The following is a 20,234-nucleotide window of genomic DNA, read 5'->3' on the forward strand; positions in this document are numbered from 1 at the left end:
ACTTTGTTTGTGCTTCCCATGTTTGTGTGTTTTTTACTGGGTACTCCGGTTTCCTCCCACAGTCCAAAGATACTAGCAGGTTAATCAACTTCTGAGAAAATTGGCCCTGGTGTGACTGTGAGTGTCTGTGTTTGTGTCTGCATCTGTATCTGCCCTGTGATGAACTGGTGTCCCATCCAGGATGGATCCCACCTTGTGTGCATTGCTTGCTGGGATAGGCTCTAGCTTCATGAGTGGTTCGATGGATTTTTCATTTAATTATATTTTAAATGCAAAGTGCACCAGACACTTTTTTCATCAGATTCATGTTTTGAAAGTAGAAGTAAAAAGTGCCCTATCACTGTCATATTATTTACAAGGGTAATGCAAGTCACAGTTTCTGGCATTGAACAACAGAAGCAGCTATGGCTCAGTTTACATGAGGATTTTGTAAGCAGTGAACTCACAGTCGCTGACTCTGTTTAACAAACTACACCTGCTGCTCATTGACTGTGTAAAGGGGGGTTGCTGGTAGGAGGAGAGGGGTACTTGCTAAAAAAAGAATAAAACAACACTATACTATCAATAGAACGATAGCCTGCACTGCAGAGGGCTTAATGAATGCACAAATAGCTTTCCAGATTGTCACACCATTGTCACACCAACAGGACAAAAACAGTAAGAAAATCAAATAAGTAAGCATCTTCCATCTTTCTTCTTCCTTTTCCCTTCCTTAAATCTCTAAATTTACTTAGTAGTTTAAGTTTCTCTGTAGACCACCCACAGAAAAATACAATCCAAGCCAGAAATAATTCCAAGTTTTAATCAGCCCCTAACAGTTCGTGTATACATTGTCATCAAAAACATAAATAAATTCCCACAACACCAAACATTTGGTAAAGCAATCAAAATGTTCCCATATATGAAGCCAGTAAAAATTAATATAACACTGAGCACAATTAAAAAGGACCAGACATATAGAGAACCTGAGCGGGAGGCACTAGCATCAACTAGAAATAAACAACTTAATTTACCAAACACCACCCCATTGTAATACTGCATTTCAGTTTTCCATCTACCTCTCAACAATCACACAGTGCTTCCTCCCAACTCAAGTTCCCCATAAAAAAGAATTGCCAGCTGACAGCTATCCCAAACACAGGTCAATTTATTTTGTCAACCCCATCTTTTAGTCATCATCACAGCATAAACAATATCAGCACGTAATTATAGCAACCCAATCGCATGGCTGCTCATAATAAGAAAAAGAGAAAATCTATTGCTTAAACATTTAGAACTTTCCCCCCTTAGATCAGAATGAGCAGTGAGGCCGTTTTATTTAGTTCAGCATAGTCAAAGTCACTTTCAAGTCAAGTTACTTTCGAAGGAATAAGTCTCCGCTGAACCCTGTTTCCATCCAGGGTGAGGACATAGAGGGGGTGCAGTCCTACAAGTACTTAGGGGTACACCTGGATGACAAGCTGGAGTGGTCTGGTAACACTGACACCCTGTACAAGAAAGGTCTTGTGTGCTGGAGCAGCAGCATAATGACAAGAGATGTAAATAGGCTCAATAAACTCATCAAGAAAGCTGTCTCTATGTTCGGGCTGAGCCTTGACCCCATGGAGGTGGTGGCTGAGAGGAGAATGCTGACCAAGCTCACAGCCATCATGAACAACACCTCTCATCCGCTTCATGGGACTGTTATTGGGCAGCGGAGCACTTTTAGCAACAGACTGCTCCAGCTATGGTGTTCGAGGGAACGTTTCTGCAGGTCTTTCCTCCCGGCGGCTATCAGGGTGTATAATGCTGGCCTAGGCTAGGACTGTTAGCCCTTCATTTACTCGTCTATGGACAGCATTATACCTTTTTTTGGACACTCAATCTGTATATGCACATTTTGCACATATTTTATTGTTTTTACAGTGACTATGTATTTATTTATTTTATATTTATTTTGTATTGTTGTACGTATTTTAATTTTCCGTCTATTCTGATGTCTGTTTTTTTTTTGCTTGTCTTGGGCTGGACTGCTATAACACATCAGTTTCCCTTTGGGATCAATAAAGTCTCATCTATCTATCTAAATCTGTTCAGCTCTTTCTTAAAAATGGAAAATTCGAGCAGAGAAACAGTCCTAGTGGAAATTCATTTTTTTGTTTTGTTGGGTGAGTTGATTTTGTTTCATGTAGCCCAAGATGGGGGTTGCAACATGGGTTCTGGAGAATACCAGTCTGGCAGGTTTACAGATTATCACTGAATTGTCAATAATCAAAGACATGGAACAGGGTCACTGTAATTAATAACTTCCCAGTGTTCCTAATCTTTTAAAAACAAGTGATAAAGGGTGACCTACAGTGTAAGACAAAGAGGATTTCTAGCATGCCAGGACAAGGGCTGCATGTCTCGGTTACCAGACACCTGTCTGTTATCCAGCTTGCCTTTCCCCTGTTAAACTCAGAAATATTGTTCTTCTTTTATCCATATTCTTTTCAGGGTGAAATTGACAGATGCAGATATGAAGATTTCCTATTCAGTCAACCATGGAGAAGAAGATACAGTCTGTTTGATGATGACATCATACCATATCGTTATGGTAGACACTTTGGGAGATTCCGTACTCATTCAGAAGGCTGTAGGAAAGAATGTGTTTATGTCACCTGGGTCCCTAAGTGCTGCAAAAACCATTATGGAAGAGACTGTCAAGGTAAGGACAAATGCCCTGCATTAAATGTTCGTGTATTTCATCTTTAAATATTTAATTTTAAGCTGTAGTATTATGTTTAAAAGTTTTAGAACTAATATTGTTATTTTTAACATAAAACAAATTATCCACTCAATGGGTAGCAGGAAAAAAACATTGAATTCAGAAATAAATGTCCTAACATTCTCTTTATTTCAAATATTATTTTTAATATTACTGCTTGATTTGTAGGCAGTTTTTAAAACTTAAATTAGTTCATTCAAATTTATATTTCTGAAAGGTATGTAGCATTAATGTTTCTCAATCTGTTTTTGGAATGAAGTCTGAGTGGTGCTATGAATAAAAGGTAATTGTTCTCAATAGCAAGCACAAGGAGTTGTTGAAATTCATTTTTTTCATGTGGATGCTTTACTTCTTGAAAAGACATTGATACAAACTGCATTTTACTGCAAAGTCATACTCTATCACCCCTGGTGTTGCAGTGTGTCCCGGAGGTCTGGATTCTCCTTGCAGCAACCATGGAGTTTGTACAGATGGGAAATATGGGACAGGATATTGCACTTGTGAGGCAGGCTTCACTGGGACAGCCTGTGAACTCTGTGCACCCAAACGCTATGGGCCAAACTGTACAGGTATCCTTTACTTCCCTTTTTCTTTCATTATAATTAACAACTTAATGAGATATTTTATTAATTTTATTAATTTGTATCAAAATAATTTTGTTTTGAAAAAATCATAAACACTATTACAAATGTGCACACAAATTATCTATTCAAAATTAACTAAAGCTCTGAACACAATTTGTCAGTAGTACTCTGTGGCCGTAGCAGTCTCAGCTCAGTGTATTTACATGTATAGTGAATCGTCAGTTATTATTAATTAAAATACTAGCTACTCATGATCAAAATCCTGCAGTAACGGCAGCTGTGAACCTTTTTAGTATTGATCAGAGAAATATGAGTGGACCTGGTTCAGGTATCCAAAATCAGTGCAAAAACATTGTGAGCCAACCCCAGTGAACTTGTTTAGTATCAATAGTGAAACACAAACCAGAGACAAAGGTTTGTGGGAGTGTGCGACATTAACCATTTTGTTGAAGCTGATACCCTGCCATATTTCAAGTAACCACTAGCTGTGATCCTTCCTCTTTATCCAACAGTGTTATGTTTGGGAGTGTGTACCCAGCCATGATGCTGAAGTAAATGGGCTTGTTTTCAAGAATCAGCTGGATAAGGTCCTTGCAACAGAATAAGCTAGATAGTTGAATTCTCAGCATTGTAAATAGTTTGGTGATAGTAAATAGTTGTCTTGTCTGAACTCCTGAAGTTTGGGCACCCCTGGCCAAATTTCATGTTTTGTTGATTTTCTAAGTCAAAAGAAGTTAACACAACCTCCGCAGTGAATAAACTTAAACTTGACATATTTCTGCAAATATTAATGGAGTTACTATTTATTTGCTGAATTTAACAGATAACAGATAAAAAATAGTAAATGTGGCATGTGAAAAGGTTTGGGCACCCTATCAATCAGTACTTAGTAACACCACCTTTGGCAGAAATCACAACCTCCAAACGTTTCTTGTAGCCAGCTAACTTGAATATTATTGAATAATATTCAATAATATATAATGAATAATATTAAAAATATTGACATTTCCCCTTCACTTCAATTTCTTAATGACATTTTGGACAGTGGAAATCGCAAGCAGAAAGCATTTAGATATTTTTTATAGCCTTCCTCTGCTTTGTAAGAGTCAATCATCTTTATTTTCTGATCCTCAGTCAGCTGCTTAGAAGAGCCCCTGGTGTTGAGTGTAAGCACAACACCCTGAGTGGTTTGACGCGTCAGAGAATTCATTAAGCTCTGGAATTGTCATCACCTGACTTTGATTAAGGCTTAATGAGTCAATTAAGTTATGAGACCTTACAAAAAAAAATAACACTAGTGGAAGGGTGCATTAAGATTTGCAGAAATATGTCAAGTTTAAGTGTGTTTGCTGCAGAGGTGGTGTTAACTTCTTTTCACCTAGAAGATCAACAAAAGATGTTAATTTGGCAAGGGGTGCCCAAACTTTCGCATAAAACTGTAGATGTGTGTTATATAGCGTTTGTGCTGTGTTAATAAAGTATATCCAGAGCCAAATTTAAAAATCTAAAAGAACACACTGAATATCACTGGAATCTAATCTGCCTTTCATAAAACTGATCCGACCAAAATGCCTTAACAATGTGTGACTCCATTTTGGTAACAAGCACGCCAGCATACAGCCAAACAATATTTGAGATAGAGTTACAGCTTGACAAGAGATCTTTACATTTTTAGTAACAGTTTTCTGATCAACCATGTGGTTAAAGCACTTTTAAGCAGCGACTCATAGACTGACTTAATTATAAAACGAACTATATATCAAAATTTCTAGGACCTCTGAAATAAACACATTAGAATAAAAAAACCTTAGAAACAGAGAAAGAATCATAGGTTCAATATAGTTAAATAAATGTACTTTCATATAGTAAATGACATACCTGCTTTACCCTTTTCTCAGTAAACCATACAACTCTGGTAAATCAAGGTGGAGATTTTTTTTATTGTAATAAAGAAAGGAGGACAGACAAAGGTATTGGGTTAACCTTGTCTCTCACTCACTTTCCTAAGGACAGCAATTGAATTTTGTTCTTGAAAATGAGCAAAATTTCCATACAAAAACATACATTTATAATTGGTCAGTAACAGTTTGTTAACAAAAAAAAAAGTTCATCAGCTGAGAGTTTGTGTGTTGAAAGTCATTTTTATTTCATATGCATATGGAAGTCTTGCGTTGGGACACAAGACTTAAAAGACAATGCTTACAGTGCTCTTTATACAGTGAAACAAACGATACAAGATACACTCCCACATGACTCTCTGCTTGCATTGTGGCTTTATATGGTCATTCTAGAAAGCTGACCAGTACATATATTTTCTTTACTGCCAGCTTGCGTGACAAGCAGCCCCTTCTGCTGAATAGACCATTTGTTCCAGGAGAGGTCACTGGTCATTCCCCTGAGAACTATGCCAGCTATGCGTAAAGACCCCATATGGCTATGTTATTTCTTGAGACCAGACATGCTGGGATGGATTGAGTAAAATCTTAGTAAAAAGATACATAGCTAACAAGATATAATACAAACTTTTAGTAAATTCCCTCACATATATAGTTTAAAAAGGTCAGAAAGTTAGGTAGTTTGGTCAGCCTTGCACTGTTAACCAAGAGTCATAATTAGCTAAGACCCCCATTCCCTTTCATGTTGCTAAACCCACATGTAGGATACATGTTTCTAAATAGATAAATATTCATGTAAAAAAAAACAATGAAATGGGCTTCCATCTCTTAAAAGATCACAAAAGTTCCAGCCTCTCATGACAACAACAACAACATCATTTTCTTTAGGAAAATTGATTTAGATATTTTGAGTGTAGCAGCTCAAGAAAACTTTCAGCCCCTCTGTCACTAACCTCTTCCTGATTGATGTGGATTCCTTTGAGTATTACTGGTTTTACCATGTCCTACAGTGACAACAGAATCCCCTAATAATGTGATCTGTCACGATAAGTGTATTGAATATCAGCAGATGACAGTTCACTTTATTATTCTTTGTAGAGCTGCACAGTCTGTGCACCTTTTCTATGCTTAAGCATGACAATTCTCCCAGGAAGGCATCCACTATGATAGCACCCCTGATTCAGGCTGATTCTATCCTTTTGTTTGACCTTACTGTAGAAATATAGTGTGAAAATCTTCCTTAAATCTTTTAATCCTGTTACTTGAGGTTTATTTGTCCAAGTGTCAAAATGTCCAAGTTCCAAGGAGTTTGTCTTCGTAGTATGAGTGTCTTCCAGGTCATCTCTCATGGTTTGTCTAATCAAAACAACATTATCATTCTCAGTTCCTATCAAAAATATCATTATGAGTTAAAAACAATTGACTGCTGTGAATACTTTTATAAATGTATTTAAGTGAACAGCTTGAAATGAGCCTTGGCTTAAGCACACATCCCTGTCAGAAGGTCACTTAGTCTCACTCTTCTTTTTTATAGGACTCAACCAGAAATATTTTCAATATTTCATGGTGTAAGATATATCATATATAATGGTGTGAGATATTATTAATGTTTGTGTATGGTGAGTGCATCCAAGCACAGATGACTCATTTACAATAGCCACCTGAGGTAAGGAATGTGTAAGTGTAAGCTGAGTCAATAAAAAGTAGGAACCAAAAGACGTTCTACCTACAAAGATAAATGAAGCATCAGGTTGTACAAACTGTCAGCTCACGTAGTTCAGTAGATGGCCATTACACTGGATGCCTGCATGCACAGATTCTCCAGCCTTTTCATTCAGAAAGCTATGGACCCATCAAGAGCGCTTGTGTACCTAACCAAATGGTTTTCATGGTCTCAGAATGTACATGTGCTGAAAATGGCAAGTGTGATGAAGGCCTTGAGGGGGATGGAAGCTGCTTTTGCCAAGAGGGATGGAATGGGGACCGCTGTGAGATCAAACTGGGTAAGGAGACAAATAGGGTGTGTAATTCTGCTCTACTGAATAGGAAGTAAGGCGTGTCTGCTGAGATGTTCTGCAGCTAAATCTTTCCTCAGGAGGTTTAGTCAAAAGTGACAGATCATAAAAGCAGTAGAATCTACTAGCGACACAATATAACATAATATAAATACAGACAGGTTGTTGCAAGAAATATACAATAAAGTTGTGTTAACATAAACTCTCTGCCAAAAATCATCTCTGTATTTTCTCTGTAAATCGAAGTAGGTGTTTGAATTTGAAATTTAGGAAGTCATTAACTTACCAAGAGTGAAATAATAGTAAAAGAGACAGTTCCAGCTGGTGTGGGGATGTTTTATAGTTGGTTAAGGAGCTATTATTATGCTTGTAGATCAGCATAGTTGCTTCAATGGAGAGGCAGTGGTGGAACACATTTTATTATTTAATAAATAAAGATTGGAATGCATTTTAAATGTTAAAATCTTTTTTTTTTAATAATTTGTAGGAATGAAGCCTATTTGTGAACCCAAATGCGATCCTAATGCAGTTTGCCAACCTGGAAACATTTGTGTTTGTGATACATTATATGAGGGGGATGGGAGAAACTGCACTGGTAAAACTTTGTTTTAATTTTCTACTTTAAAGCAAGCATTTCATTAGGAGATGAAAGAAGAAAAAATGCGCTAAAGACACCTTTGTTTTTGTTTTATGAACAGCTCCAGATTTCTGCAGCGATAATAGTGGAGTGTGCCATGAGCATGCTGACTGCACTCAGATAGATGTCAATGTCACATGCTTGTGCAAGCTGGGCTATACTGGGGACGGCTACTCCTGTTCGGCTATTAACAGATGTGTGGAGGAGGACAATGGTGGATGTGATGATTTTGCTACGTGCATTTTCACTGGTCCTGTAAGCGATTCAGTGTAGGACATTGGCAATGGTCTCAGCATATGATTTACAGAAACAGTTTAATACTAACTTTCTAGAATAAATCACACAGTTAATTCAAATAACTCTTTACTACATTGAACTGAACATACTAACTGAACACATACAGTAAGTAGTGTTAAGAAGCCACATTTTCACTTCAATTATCTAGCAACATTTAATAAGCATAGAATTAGTGCAAATAAACTTTCACAGTTTGTTTTTCTTTTTGTTTAGATAATATGTACAACAGTGCTTGTAAAGTTAGGAGCAGAAAATCTAAAGTGTCTTCTCAGGGATTTGATCAGTTTGACTTGCCCATTGCAGCAAGTTGAAATATGGAGATTTAACATGTGGTCTAAAGAATAAAGGTGTAAAAGGTGGTGTTAAGTTTTAGAGGCATTGTGGGTATCAAGACCTGTAGAAGCGTTACAGGGTGCATATGAACACTGATTTCCAGGGGAAGAGTATGTGTAAAGTAGCTGAGAAGTATTTAAAGTAGGGAAATGGAAGCTTAAAATATGTCAGTTCTGTTGAGATCAGGAAAACCCGGACAATACTAACAGCAAATATAAATCAAACGACACATCGAATAAGTTTGGTTTTAAAAGATGAATGCAAGAATGTATAACATGTACAGTAGCTCTGATATTTAGGAGGAACTGAAACATAGCTGGGGGAGAATCACAAGAATGAATATAAACTGGGTTCAGGCAATATATCAAAAATAATCTGCAAGCTACAGTACTGAAATAAGAGGATACATTTCAAAATCTATATGGGTGAAACTTAACAAAAGACGTAACTACTGACACAGGTAAAGGTGCAAACAGCTTACTGTATATTGCAATCGATTGAACTGCAATTGATTGTTGAAAGATCTCTAAGCTAGACCTAGAGTACCTTTTTGAAATCCCTGTTGACTAATCCCCTAGAAGCTTCACTTCTGTGCCTGTCTTGTTTTACAGAATGAGAGAAGATGTGAATGTAATGTAGGTTATGTGGGAAATGGCATTCAGTGCTTGGAAAAGGCTGTTCCACCTGTTGATCGCTGTGAGGAGGAGAATGGAGGCTGCCACCCTGAAGCCACCTGCACTGATGTGCATTTTCACGGTGAGGAATCACTGCCTAAAAATATGGGAATTTTTCTGATAAGCCTATTTCTGTCCCAAGGTCTTGACTTTTCTGATCTGAAATTATCTTTGTTTTAGAAAGAACTGCTGGGGTGTTTCACTTAAGATCTACTGCAGGAAAGTACAAATTAAACTACACTGAAGCTAAGGCTGCATGCCAGGCTGAAGGAGCTACATTAGCAACATTTTCTCAAATGTCTGCAGCACAGCAGGTAAATTAATGCATTTAAATATGTCATGTATCACATGATTCTTTAGTCACAATGCTTTTCTGTCTCTTTTGTGTGCTTCACACTATTGTTTTAGAGGAAGTTATACACCAAAATTGTTAATTTTGTTTTGCCCATCTGAAACATTTTTTTAATGCAGTGTGAAATTATCTTCTTTTTACTCCAAGCTTGGTTTCCATTTATGCACTGCTGGCTGGATAGATGGCACACGTGTTGGGTATCCAATCACATTCCCTTCTGTCAAATGTGGCAATAACCATGTGGGAATAGTTGAGTACAAAGATCCAGTTGAATCAAACAAGTATGATGCTTTCTGCTTCAGACTTAAAGGTATTGGAAAGTTATTTTGTTCTCATAATTCATTAGGAATAACAGGAAGATAAAAACTCTTTACAAAAATCTGAACTAGAAGGACTACTGCCTATTCTGTGGTATTAAAATTTATTAGTGACAAACATTAAACCTTACTTATGCATGTATAGTAAGTGGAATTAAAGTATGACCTAGTCTTTTCTGAAACTGGAAATTATTATTAATGAAAATCTTGAATGATATGGGTATATTCTCACAAACGTGCTTTGTAATCACTTTAATGCCACCAGGGGCAGTACTAACATGCTGTCCTTTTCTGAAAATATAGAAGCACACTGCGCACAAAACAATTGCTACAGTGGTAAAAAAATGGTATTGTAAAAGCACATTTGTTCGGTTTGTGCTTCATAAGCTCAAAGCAAGGGCCCAGAATTTTGTCCTGCCAAATGCCAACCGTGAAGCTGGTATTTGGTGGCAGATTTAGTTTATTAAAGACCTCTTTCATCTACTCAACGGACATCAACCATTAATCGATATTTAAATCTAACCTACAGGCTTTTCCAAGTGCAGAGTGAAATGTAAATCACTATACTCTTTTTTTCCAGAGGTGAAATGTGTTTGTAGAAATGGATACATAGGTGATGGAGATTTCTGCAATGGAAACTTTCTGAATGTAGTGGCTACCCAAGCTAATTTTTCACTGTTTTATTCTGTGAGTATTCATCTTTACTGTTTGTAATGTTTGTAATGTGCTGCCTTGCACTTCTGGGACCATAGGCTTAATTCTAGACCTGGGGGGTCGTCTGTGTGGAGGTTTATATGTTCTCCCCATGTTTGCATGGGTTTCCTATGAGTGCTCCGGTTTCCTCCCACAGTCAAATAAATACTAGTAAATTAAATGGCTTCTGGAAAAACTGACCCAGGTATGAGTATGTGCATGTCTATGTCTGCTTGCCATGATAAGCTCTGGCTCCCCCGAAACCCTGAATTTGAAAAAGTGGTTAGAAAGTAGGTGGATAGGAGCACATGGATTACCATTTAGGTAGAAATAGATACCACAATTATTGTATTACTTAAATACCCATGTCTATAAAGCTATGTAAAAAGGATGTTGAAAGTTCCAGTCCTTAATTTCTTCTTGTGTTTTTTTCTAGAAATTGTTGGAGTATGCCAATTCATCTGTAAAGGGAGAAGAGTTTATCAATTTTCTTTCCAATGCATCTATATTTGAAACCTTGTTTGTACCTGCAAATACTGGATTTGGAGGAAATGAGGTAACTTATTTGGTGTAGCTTTTAAGGATGGACATTGACTGGCTTAAATAACAGCTGGATTCAATCCTGCAATCAAAGTTTAGATCTCTGATAGCTTTTGAAATAAAAAATTATTAATAATAATACATTTGTATTATTAAACGTTTATTACACTTTGTTTGGACACTCCACTCAAAGTGCTTTACAGGCAAAGGGGACTCTCCTCTACCATCACCAATGTGTAGCCCCACCAGGGTGATGCAACGGTAGCCAAAGTTTGCCAGTGCGCTCACCACACTCCAGCTATCATTTGGGAGGGGAACTTGTGGTTCTTCTTTTAACACACCAAGTCACTAAGTGACTGCACTGATCACAGTGCATAAATTCACTGAAGAGGAAAATACCATAGCTTCATCCTGGGAGGTCAGAGGTTTATGATGAATACTTTGACAATGTTAAATACTTTTCCTAGACATTATCCTGGAGGGACCTGGAGTATCATGTCTCTGTTAACAACAGCTTCACTTTCTATGCTGACCTATCCCATGGCAAAGTCATACCTTCTAGACTGGGTTACAACCTCTCTGTGGCAGGCACTAGCCTCATAGGCAGATCACTCACAAATGTAAGTATCACTGTGCATTCCTCTTTTTGTCTGCACAGGGGACAGAACTTCCATGCAAGAGTATAAACTAATAATTTCTTAATAAGTTTTGAGTGTATTGTTAAGTGAAAAGGTTTTTTCGTTTTTGAAAATTGTATCTATAGACATATTAAAACTTCAATATTAAAAATTCAAAGCTAAACCAGAACAACACTATTAAATCTGTTATACTGCTGGCTGGTCGTAGCCGGTTAGTTTATTACAATGCCATGCTACGATGAGCAACAAACTGCACCTTCTGTCTTAGGAAAGAATATTATGAGGTTTTTAAACATGCATTCAGGTAATCAAAGCAGATGATAATTTAGTGAAGTGTTACTATGAAACTGTCTTTTGTCTATAGGGCTCCAAACTGATAAATGAACAGCTGATCATAGAGTGGGATATCCCAGCTACCAATGGAATCATCCATGTAATTGAAAAGCCACTGAGGGCACCACCTGTACCAGTGAGTATTGTTAGTATTTTCAATAGATTCCAAAAATATGCACATGAAGAAGTAAAAACGTTAAATAGGTTCCATATCTTGTATTTATTGTTTATTATATGCAGTACAATCCTTTACAGAAATGAAACCATGCATAGTGTACATTTTACCTCAAATCCAATTTGGTACCCTGTGCACGCATAGCATACCTGTACAATGTATGTGCTGTATGAATCATTCCAACATTTTTGCAATGTCACCATGTGATCTTTGTGCTAATGATACTGCTGAATCCACTGCTAACTTCAGAGGCTCTGTAACTTTGAAAACAAGGGCAGTGCAAGGCAGATGTACTGATTACGTAATTATATAACTCAGTAAATGATCCAAAGCAAAACAATCCAACATTAAAATATATATAAAAATATATTTAAAAACCCTTAGTAACTACTGTATATATGTAGACTGATTATAAAAATACATAACAAAAAAAACATTTAAACATGCAATCCAACTGCAAATTGAATACAAAATAAACATCACCACTTTTATTTTACACTAAGTTCATTAATGCTTGCAAAGCAGTTTTGTACTATTTCAACTTTACTCAGTGCAACACAGCATCATAAACACAATCCAAAATTTTAAGTTAGATTCACAAATGCAACAAATCAATTCAATTGAATTTAGTGTAACAATCATGAACAATCAACATGTCATGATCAGTAAATGCAAAATGAAAATTAAATTTAATGTTTATTCTCAATGCTAATGCTTAATATAAGGGCGGATCATGAACTTCAACACCAGGTCAAGCTGGGCCAAAAATGGACATTCCAATGGAACTATGATCTAAATAGATAAATATGTTTTAACTGCACACATAAATAAATAAACAAATAAATAAATAATGAACAAGTAATAGGTTAATTCCATGCTGAAAAGAGAAGAAAGAAATAACAATGTTTCGGCTGTGGAGCCTTCTTCGGGTGTGAGAAAGACACAGTAGTAGAGGATGTGGAAACAGGAAAGAGGCAGAGAGGCCACACACAGGTGGTGCGAAGTGGAGAGTGGTGAAGAGAGGTGTGAAGTCGAAACCTGCATGTGAATAGAGAAGATTACATGAAAACAAGTCTGTCATTGAGAGAAGGGGGAAGGTGTGAACCAAGTTTCAGGATAATGTCTGTTTTTGATGTCTCTCTGCTATGAAAGTTAAGAGACCTTCTTTGAGAACGCAGACAGAGAGATCAGTGTGATCAGGGCCGTCTGAGATGAAATTAGAAACTATGGACTTCGAGAAATCTTTAATCTTCACAGCCCTGACATGTTCTCTGAAGCAGTCTCCTAGTCTCCTTTTCTGCTTTCCCCAACGTAGATAACTCGGCATTTCCTGCAAGAGATACAGTAAATGAGGTTGCTGGAGGTACAAGAGGTTCGCCTGGGTGATCCAAAACTGTCCCGAGGGGCCTTGAATGAGTGTGGTGTTAGATGTGTACTTGCAGGTGATGCAACAAGCTCTGTTGCAGGGGAATGTACCTGGTATGGATGATTGTTGAGGGAGTCAAGGGAGCTGTGAACAAGAAAGCTAAACTACTTCCAAATAAATAAATAGTCTCCAAAGGCAATCTCAACAGCCAACCCTTAATCCATTTGTGATTCATACTCAAGATGGTTGTTCACAAAAAAAAAAATGAATAATCTGAAGCATGTAGAGCATTTCTGTCTAGAGCTTTGTCCCTCCTTATAAATTCCTTGTGGTCCCTTGACCAGTTATGAAGGTAGAAGGTAAGTGAACAGGACTCTGCAGGAGAGCAGAGCAGAGTAGCAGCCTGAGGAGCTAACAGCTATAAGAGAGAGATGCACAAAAATTAGCAAACCACACTGAAACAAGGTTATTAAATCAGCTTGAGGGTGAAATGGGTGAAAGACTGATGAGCTTGTAGAAATCAAAATAGTTTTTCCATTTCTTTTTTCTGTTAGGAAATAAGGAGTGCTGCCAAGTCATACGCTGTCATTATTTCAATAGCTACGGTGATAAGATAGTTACAGTGATAACAATGACCTTGCTTGTGCTGTGCTACAGAGATTACAGCATAACATTTTTAAAGTCTTTTAAGTAAGACAATTTCCATTCAGTAGATTTTTTTGTAATGTTTTCAGTTCCTATTTCATTATTTTCATTTCTATTTCATTAGGGGTAAGAATAGCAATGGAGACTGTATATATATATACTGTAGTAATTTAGGTGGGTAGCTGTGTCAGCATGCGTAGGCTGCAAAGGAACAAGTTATAGGTTTATTCCATGCTGAAAAAAAGAAGAAAGAGAACACAACGTTTCGGCCATGGAGCCTTCTTCAGGTGTGAGAGAGACAGGGCAGTAGGCAAAGGTAAAGTAGCGGGAGAACAAAGGTTGGGAGGGAGGAGGAGTGAGAGGCAGGCGCAGGGGACAGAAAGAGAGGCAATCAAGAGGTGTGAAGTCAGAATGGGTGCAGAGAGGTGTGAAATGAAACTTCCAATGAATGGAGAAAATTTAAAAGAACAGTAGTCTGTCGTTAAGGGAAGGGAGAATGTGTGATCCTAGCTGCAGAATAATTTTAGTTTTGGTGGTCTTTCTGGTGTATGAGTTCGGAAAACCATCTTTGAGAACACAGATGGAGAGATTAGAGTGGTCGTGGCCGTCAGAGGTGAAATGAGAAACAATGGGCTTGGAGAGATCTTTAATCTTCACAGCCCTGACGTGTTCTCTGAAGCGGTCTCCGAGTCTCCTTCCTGTTTCTCCAATGTAGATGGCTGGGCATTTACTGCAAGAGATACAGTAAATAAGGTTGCTGGAGGTACAAGATGCTGTCTGGGTGATCCGGAATTGTCCTGAGGGGCCTTGAATGAGTGTGGTGGTGGCTGTGTACTTGCAGGTGCAGCGAGCTCTGTTGCAAGGGAAAGTGCCTGGTGTGGACGGTTGTTGACGGCGGTCAAGGGAGCTGTGAACAAGGAGGTTACGCAGATTAGGTGGTCGGTGATATGAGATGATAGGGCGATCAGAAAAGAGGGCCCCAATGGAGGGATCATCCTGTAGGATGGAAAAGTTGTGGTTAATGGTCCTGGGGATAGGAAGTGTGTTAGGGTGGTAAGGAAGCACCAAAGGAATGCGGTTGTTACGGCGGGAGTTCCTGGTCGGGTTGATGGTCCGGGGGGTGTTTTTGGCTCGGGCAAGGGCCCTGTCAATCACACTGCTGGGGTATCCTCTGTTGATGAAAAATGAGTACATTTCGAGGGCTTGGTTCTCGAAGTCAATGTCGTCGCTGCATAATCGTCGTAACCTAAGGAACTGTGAAAAAGGAAGAGAGTTTTTAGTGTGGTTGGGGTGAAATGAGCTGTACAGGAGGTAGCTGTGTGAATCCGTGGGTTTGTAATAAATTGAAGTGGACAGTCGGGGGTGGTTGATAGACAAGTGGATGTCTAGAAACGGAAGAGTGGTGGAAGATATGTTAACCGTATATTTGAGGGACGGGTGGAAGTTGATGAAATGGTGCAAGAAGAACTCAAGCTGATCGTTGGAGCATGTGGCGGCACCGACACAGTCATCAATATATCGTTTGTAGAGGTCAGGAACATAGCCAGTGTAGGAAGCGAAGAAGCGTTCTTCTACCCAGCCGACAAAAATGTTGGCATAGCTGGGTCCCATTCTGGTGCCCATGGCAACTCCACTGACCTGTTGGTAAAAAATATTATTGAAAGAGAATGCGTTCAGTGTGAGGACCAATTCTGCAAGGCGTACCAGGGTGTGGGTGGGTGGATCAAGCACTGTGCGTTTGTCCAGCATGTGCTTGAGGGCTGTAAGGCCGTCATTATGGGGAACAAAGATGTGATGTCCATGGTAAAAATGTAGCATTCGGTACCCTGAAATTGGAAATCATTAAAAAGTTGGAGCGCGTGGTTGGTGTCTTTGATGCATGAGGGAAGATCTTCAACCAGCGGTCTCATGAAGCTGTCGAGAAAGGCTGAGATGTAAGTACTTGGACAGTTACATGCTGATACGATGGGGCGTCCAGGGGTGTCCGGTTTGTGGATTTTGGGGAGGAGGTAAAATTGAGATACCTGTGGATGTTCCATGATGAGCCGGTTTGCCTCCTGGGGGAGCTCATTACTGCTGATAGGAAGAGAAATGGTGGATACCACTTCCTTTTGGTAGTCAGTGGTAGGGTCCTGTTGGAGAGGGAGGTAGGCAGAAGTGTCAGTTAGTTGTCTAGAGGCTTCAAAGATATATAGATCCTTACGCCACACCACAACAGCACCTCCTTTGTCCATTGGTTTGATGACGATATCATCCCTGTTGCGGAGAGACTGGAGCGCCTGATTTTCTCCTTGGGTGAGGTTAGACCTATGTTTACTGGGTATAGAGAGTGCCTTGGGAGCTTGATTAGTGCATTGGTTGATGAAATAATCAACTGGTGGAAAACGGCCAGAGGAGGGAGTCCAATATAAATATACTGTATATTCTTAAGCTCATTTTATGAGGCATGGGGAGCATAAATGTTACATAATCTTATGGGACCTAAACACAACAATGAACCATCCATATCAAATCAACTCCTGACCATCACAGTAAAGAACATGTAATTGTTTTTACAGCCTCTGGCCAACACAGAAGACCCTCAGACTCAGTCCAAGTCTCCTGGTCCCGCTGTGGCCGCTGTTCTGGGTGTGGTCCTTTTCACTGTAATTGTTGGAGGTCTTCTGTACTATTACTTTAAACACAAGAACGAGGGATTCCAGTTTCACTATTTCAAGGTTTGCAATTAACATCTTCTAAACCACCAAACTGATTTTGATAGATCAGTTCTTCTACTATTAAACTGAAAATCTGTCAAAGACTTGCTTTTAATGTGTTAAGAGAGCTGCTAATTTAACTGCACAGTATATTCAAATATCTGCTTTGACGTATGCCTTCTTTTAGAATACAGTATATACTGAATTTAGGGTCCAATAAATAATTCTTTAACTAACTGGTTTAAACTGACTGGAACTCTAACCCTGAATGTGTGTTTAGTTGTGGGTCCTCGCTGACAAATATTAACCCTGAACTTTGCAACAATCAGAGTGATGAGGATGATGATGACAGCTTGTCCACGGGAAGAGAAGAGAATCCAGCACTGGTGTCCATTCCCAACCCCCTCTATAGTGGATACAACTCATTTGCAGAGCCTTTTGGTGTAAGTTTAATTCTTATTTCTTACCAAGAAAAAAAGGAAACACAAAAGCCACTTACTGTATCTGATTACTCTAATTGATAGTTCAAAAACATGCACCTTTATAAAGCAAACTGCAAACAATATAAGCTGTACCCTCTTTTTGCAAGCCTCAGTGATAACACTTTTTCTGTCATTTATAATTTAACGCCAAATGCATCTTAGCAGGTTTAGTGGCATAAAACATTTTCTGATATCTTCCTAAAATATGATTTAGAAAAAATAATGTGTTGGAAATGAACATGTTTTTCTCCTTAGAAAAGAGGTGAGGTTCGTAACTAGCATATTGCTTTTCAAAACCACTTTTTTCCAGGAGGAACCAGAAGGGGATGTTGCAGACACACACCATATTCTTGACTAGCCTGAGGAATATCAAGGACAAGCTCACTGCTCAATTTCCTGTTGGAGTGCACATCCTGAGGAGAACAGCCTTGATCTCCTGGAGTAAAAATAAAATGCACTGGCTACAGTGTTTATCAGGCATCACTGGAAATAAGCTGGAAAATAAGAGATACCAGATCACTAATTAACACAGGAGTGGTGATACAAGTTGATTTAGTTGGTAAAGCATTTTATCTAAACAGTGCTGAACGTACAAACTACATATAAATGTAAGTGACTAAACACTTAATAAAAGCTGTTCTATAGTCTTGTGTGAGTTTTTGGTGATATTTACATTAATTCTAGAAAAACAGGATGTTATTCTGAGCAGAGGCTCTATTGCTATATCTAAAGGGCACTTTGCTCAAAAGCAAACTTCTTTATCAATATAAAGATATATTGTCAAACAAAGATAAATTAAGATTACACTTATAAATAATTTTAATAAGACAGTAAACAAATGCAAGTCCAGAATAAAAACATCAGGCAGTTTTCTTTTTTCACTAAAGATAACTTTGAATTCACTACATAGTTTGCAGCTTAATATCTGTAAGAGCACATCAAAGCTCTTGGTATGTAGCATTCAAGAATTTCTACTTTCAATGTTTAGCTTGTATACAATGAATGTAAATTCAAGGCTAACAAGCTAAGGTAGTTCTACCTAGACATAGTATTAAGATAAAAAACAGGATTATAGATTACTACTTATCTCATTCCAGTAAGGAACTTTTTTTGCTTTTTAAGCAGCACAACCCTACAAGTACTGTAACTGTTATCGTTGATGTGGTTCAAAGCATGAGAATAAACACTTCACCCTTGTGAGCAGCTAATTTTGCAGCTACTGTAAACCCCTGTTAGACCTAAAAATGTATGGGATGATTATACTGTAGCAGGATATGAGGAGACCACAGACAAAGGGTCACTCAATGGTAACATCACCTGCTTATTAAACTTGTTCTGAGTAGGAAGAAAAAAAACTAAATATAAAAGGTGAATGCCATCTGCTTTTAGCACTAAATAAGTGCTAAAAACTAAATAAGCTCTATTTATTTATCCCAATTGATAAAATCATTGAACTCAGAAGACATTATCTAAAGTAGAGGTTTACACACTATGCGACACTAGTATTAACTTGACCATGTTTTCTCTGCTTCAAGTGACCTTACTACCTGTAACAACATTCAGAGCTCTGTAGTCTAGATGACATTGCCTTGATGTCAATCTCAGACACTGTTCTCAGGACTCCAACAGCTCAGTGTCAAGGTCAACTCCCTCCAGGGCTGAGGACATCAGAAAACTGTTAGTGCATCCACACCAGGAAACTCTTCAACAGTGTTGATGATGTTAAAAGGAGAAAGAAGCCTCCCGCCAGCTCCTGTCCTTGCACTCTTCCCTACATTGCTATCTCACACAGCCCGTGTCCTCCCAACGACCACACAGTGGCAGCTACTACAGGTCCACCAGCTGTTCTCTGTGCTGGGCTGTCTCATACTAGCCACAACATTAACACCCACCAAAAATAAAAGCTTCATCCTAAATCAGCAGTCATTTGTGGCTAGAGATTGTTTCAGTGTCAAGACATTGAATTAGCGCATGAGCACCTATTGCTTCATACTGATGGCCGGTGGCTATCCTGTGGCACAACCCTAGTGAGACTGTTTGAACTTCACACCGAGGTATGTGCTTTTCTGAAGGAGCACCTGCACCCCCTTGCTACACTGTCTGAGGACCCAGAGTGGGTTGCACATCTGGCATATCTTGCTGATGTGTTCACTAAACTGGATGAACTCAACTTATCACTACAAGGTAAAGACACACACATCCTGAACATGTATGACAAGGTGAATAGATTCATAAGGAAGGTCAAACTGTGGGAGAGGAAATGTGAGCTGTTTCCCACAGCTTGATGCCCATCTTACCACCACTGATACAGATAGAGCTGCTGTAGTGAAAATTGTGAAAGCACGTGTATCTAAACTCAACAGTGAGTTGAACTATATAGCAATATAGCATTCCTTATACTCCAGGTCATGGAAGCAAAGTGATTTACCAGAGAAGTGGTTATTTCTTTTCTAGCAGGGAACATGTTTCAGAGGCCTCATGACGGAAGAAAGGGTGGTGAAGTGATCAGAAGAGGAGTCAGAAGTGGAGACGACAAGCGAAAGTGTGGTCAGAGTATCACTGGTGCCAAATGTTGCCAGCCTAACATGCTCCCTGGCTGTCACTATCAACGGATGTGCACCATCTCCTCCAAGAAGGGAGTCTTCACGCAGCCTGTACATAGCTGGTCCATCCACAGGGGAGCTTCGTGCTGCAGGGGTGTGCGACAGGGGTAGAAGGTGTACTGCAGGTCATAGTTGAGCAGGGAGCTGATGGATGACATGTAGAGGTCAGAGAACTGGCACAGCCTTCGAGAGAAGTAGGTGGGGTTGTGAAAG

General features: G+C 38.8%; 1 protein-coding gene across 1 annotated transcript in view; it reads left to right on the forward strand.

Moving 5' to 3' along the window:
• The window catches only part of stab1 (stabilin 1), a 77,493-nt gene extending 59,431 nt beyond the window's left edge, over window positions 1-18,062 (forward strand). The window contains exons 55-69 of the mRNA XM_015347182.2: window positions 2,476-2,686; window positions 3,166-3,315; window positions 7,124-7,228; window positions 7,728-7,835; window positions 7,939-8,132; window positions 9,119-9,263; window positions 9,362-9,495; window positions 9,681-9,843; window positions 10,431-10,537; window positions 10,980-11,099; window positions 11,551-11,703; window positions 12,086-12,190; window positions 16,799-16,957; window positions 17,266-17,379; window positions 17,729-18,062. Of these exons, the coding sequence (XP_015202668.2) occupies window positions 2,476-2,686; window positions 3,166-3,315; window positions 7,124-7,228; window positions 7,728-7,835; window positions 7,939-8,132; window positions 9,119-9,263; window positions 9,362-9,495; window positions 9,681-9,843; window positions 10,431-10,537; window positions 10,980-11,099; window positions 11,551-11,703; window positions 12,086-12,190; window positions 16,799-16,957; window positions 17,266-17,379; window positions 17,729-17,776 (2,016 nt within the window). The 3' untranslated portion in view covers window positions 17,777-18,062. The remainder of the gene's footprint in view (window positions 1-2,475; window positions 2,687-3,165; window positions 3,316-7,123; window positions 7,229-7,727; window positions 7,836-7,938; window positions 8,133-9,118; window positions 9,264-9,361; window positions 9,496-9,680; window positions 9,844-10,430; window positions 10,538-10,979; window positions 11,100-11,550; window positions 11,704-12,085; window positions 12,191-16,798; window positions 16,958-17,265; window positions 17,380-17,728) is intronic.
• Window positions 18,063-20,234: the final 2,172 nt, after the last annotated feature.

Source organism: Lepisosteus oculatus, chromosome 4 (genome assembly GCF_040954835.1).
Source record: "Lepisosteus oculatus isolate fLepOcu1 chromosome 4, fLepOcu1.hap2, whole genome shotgun sequence".
Lineage (NCBI taxonomy): Eukaryota > Metazoa > Chordata > Actinopteri > Semionotiformes > Lepisosteidae > Lepisosteus > Lepisosteus oculatus.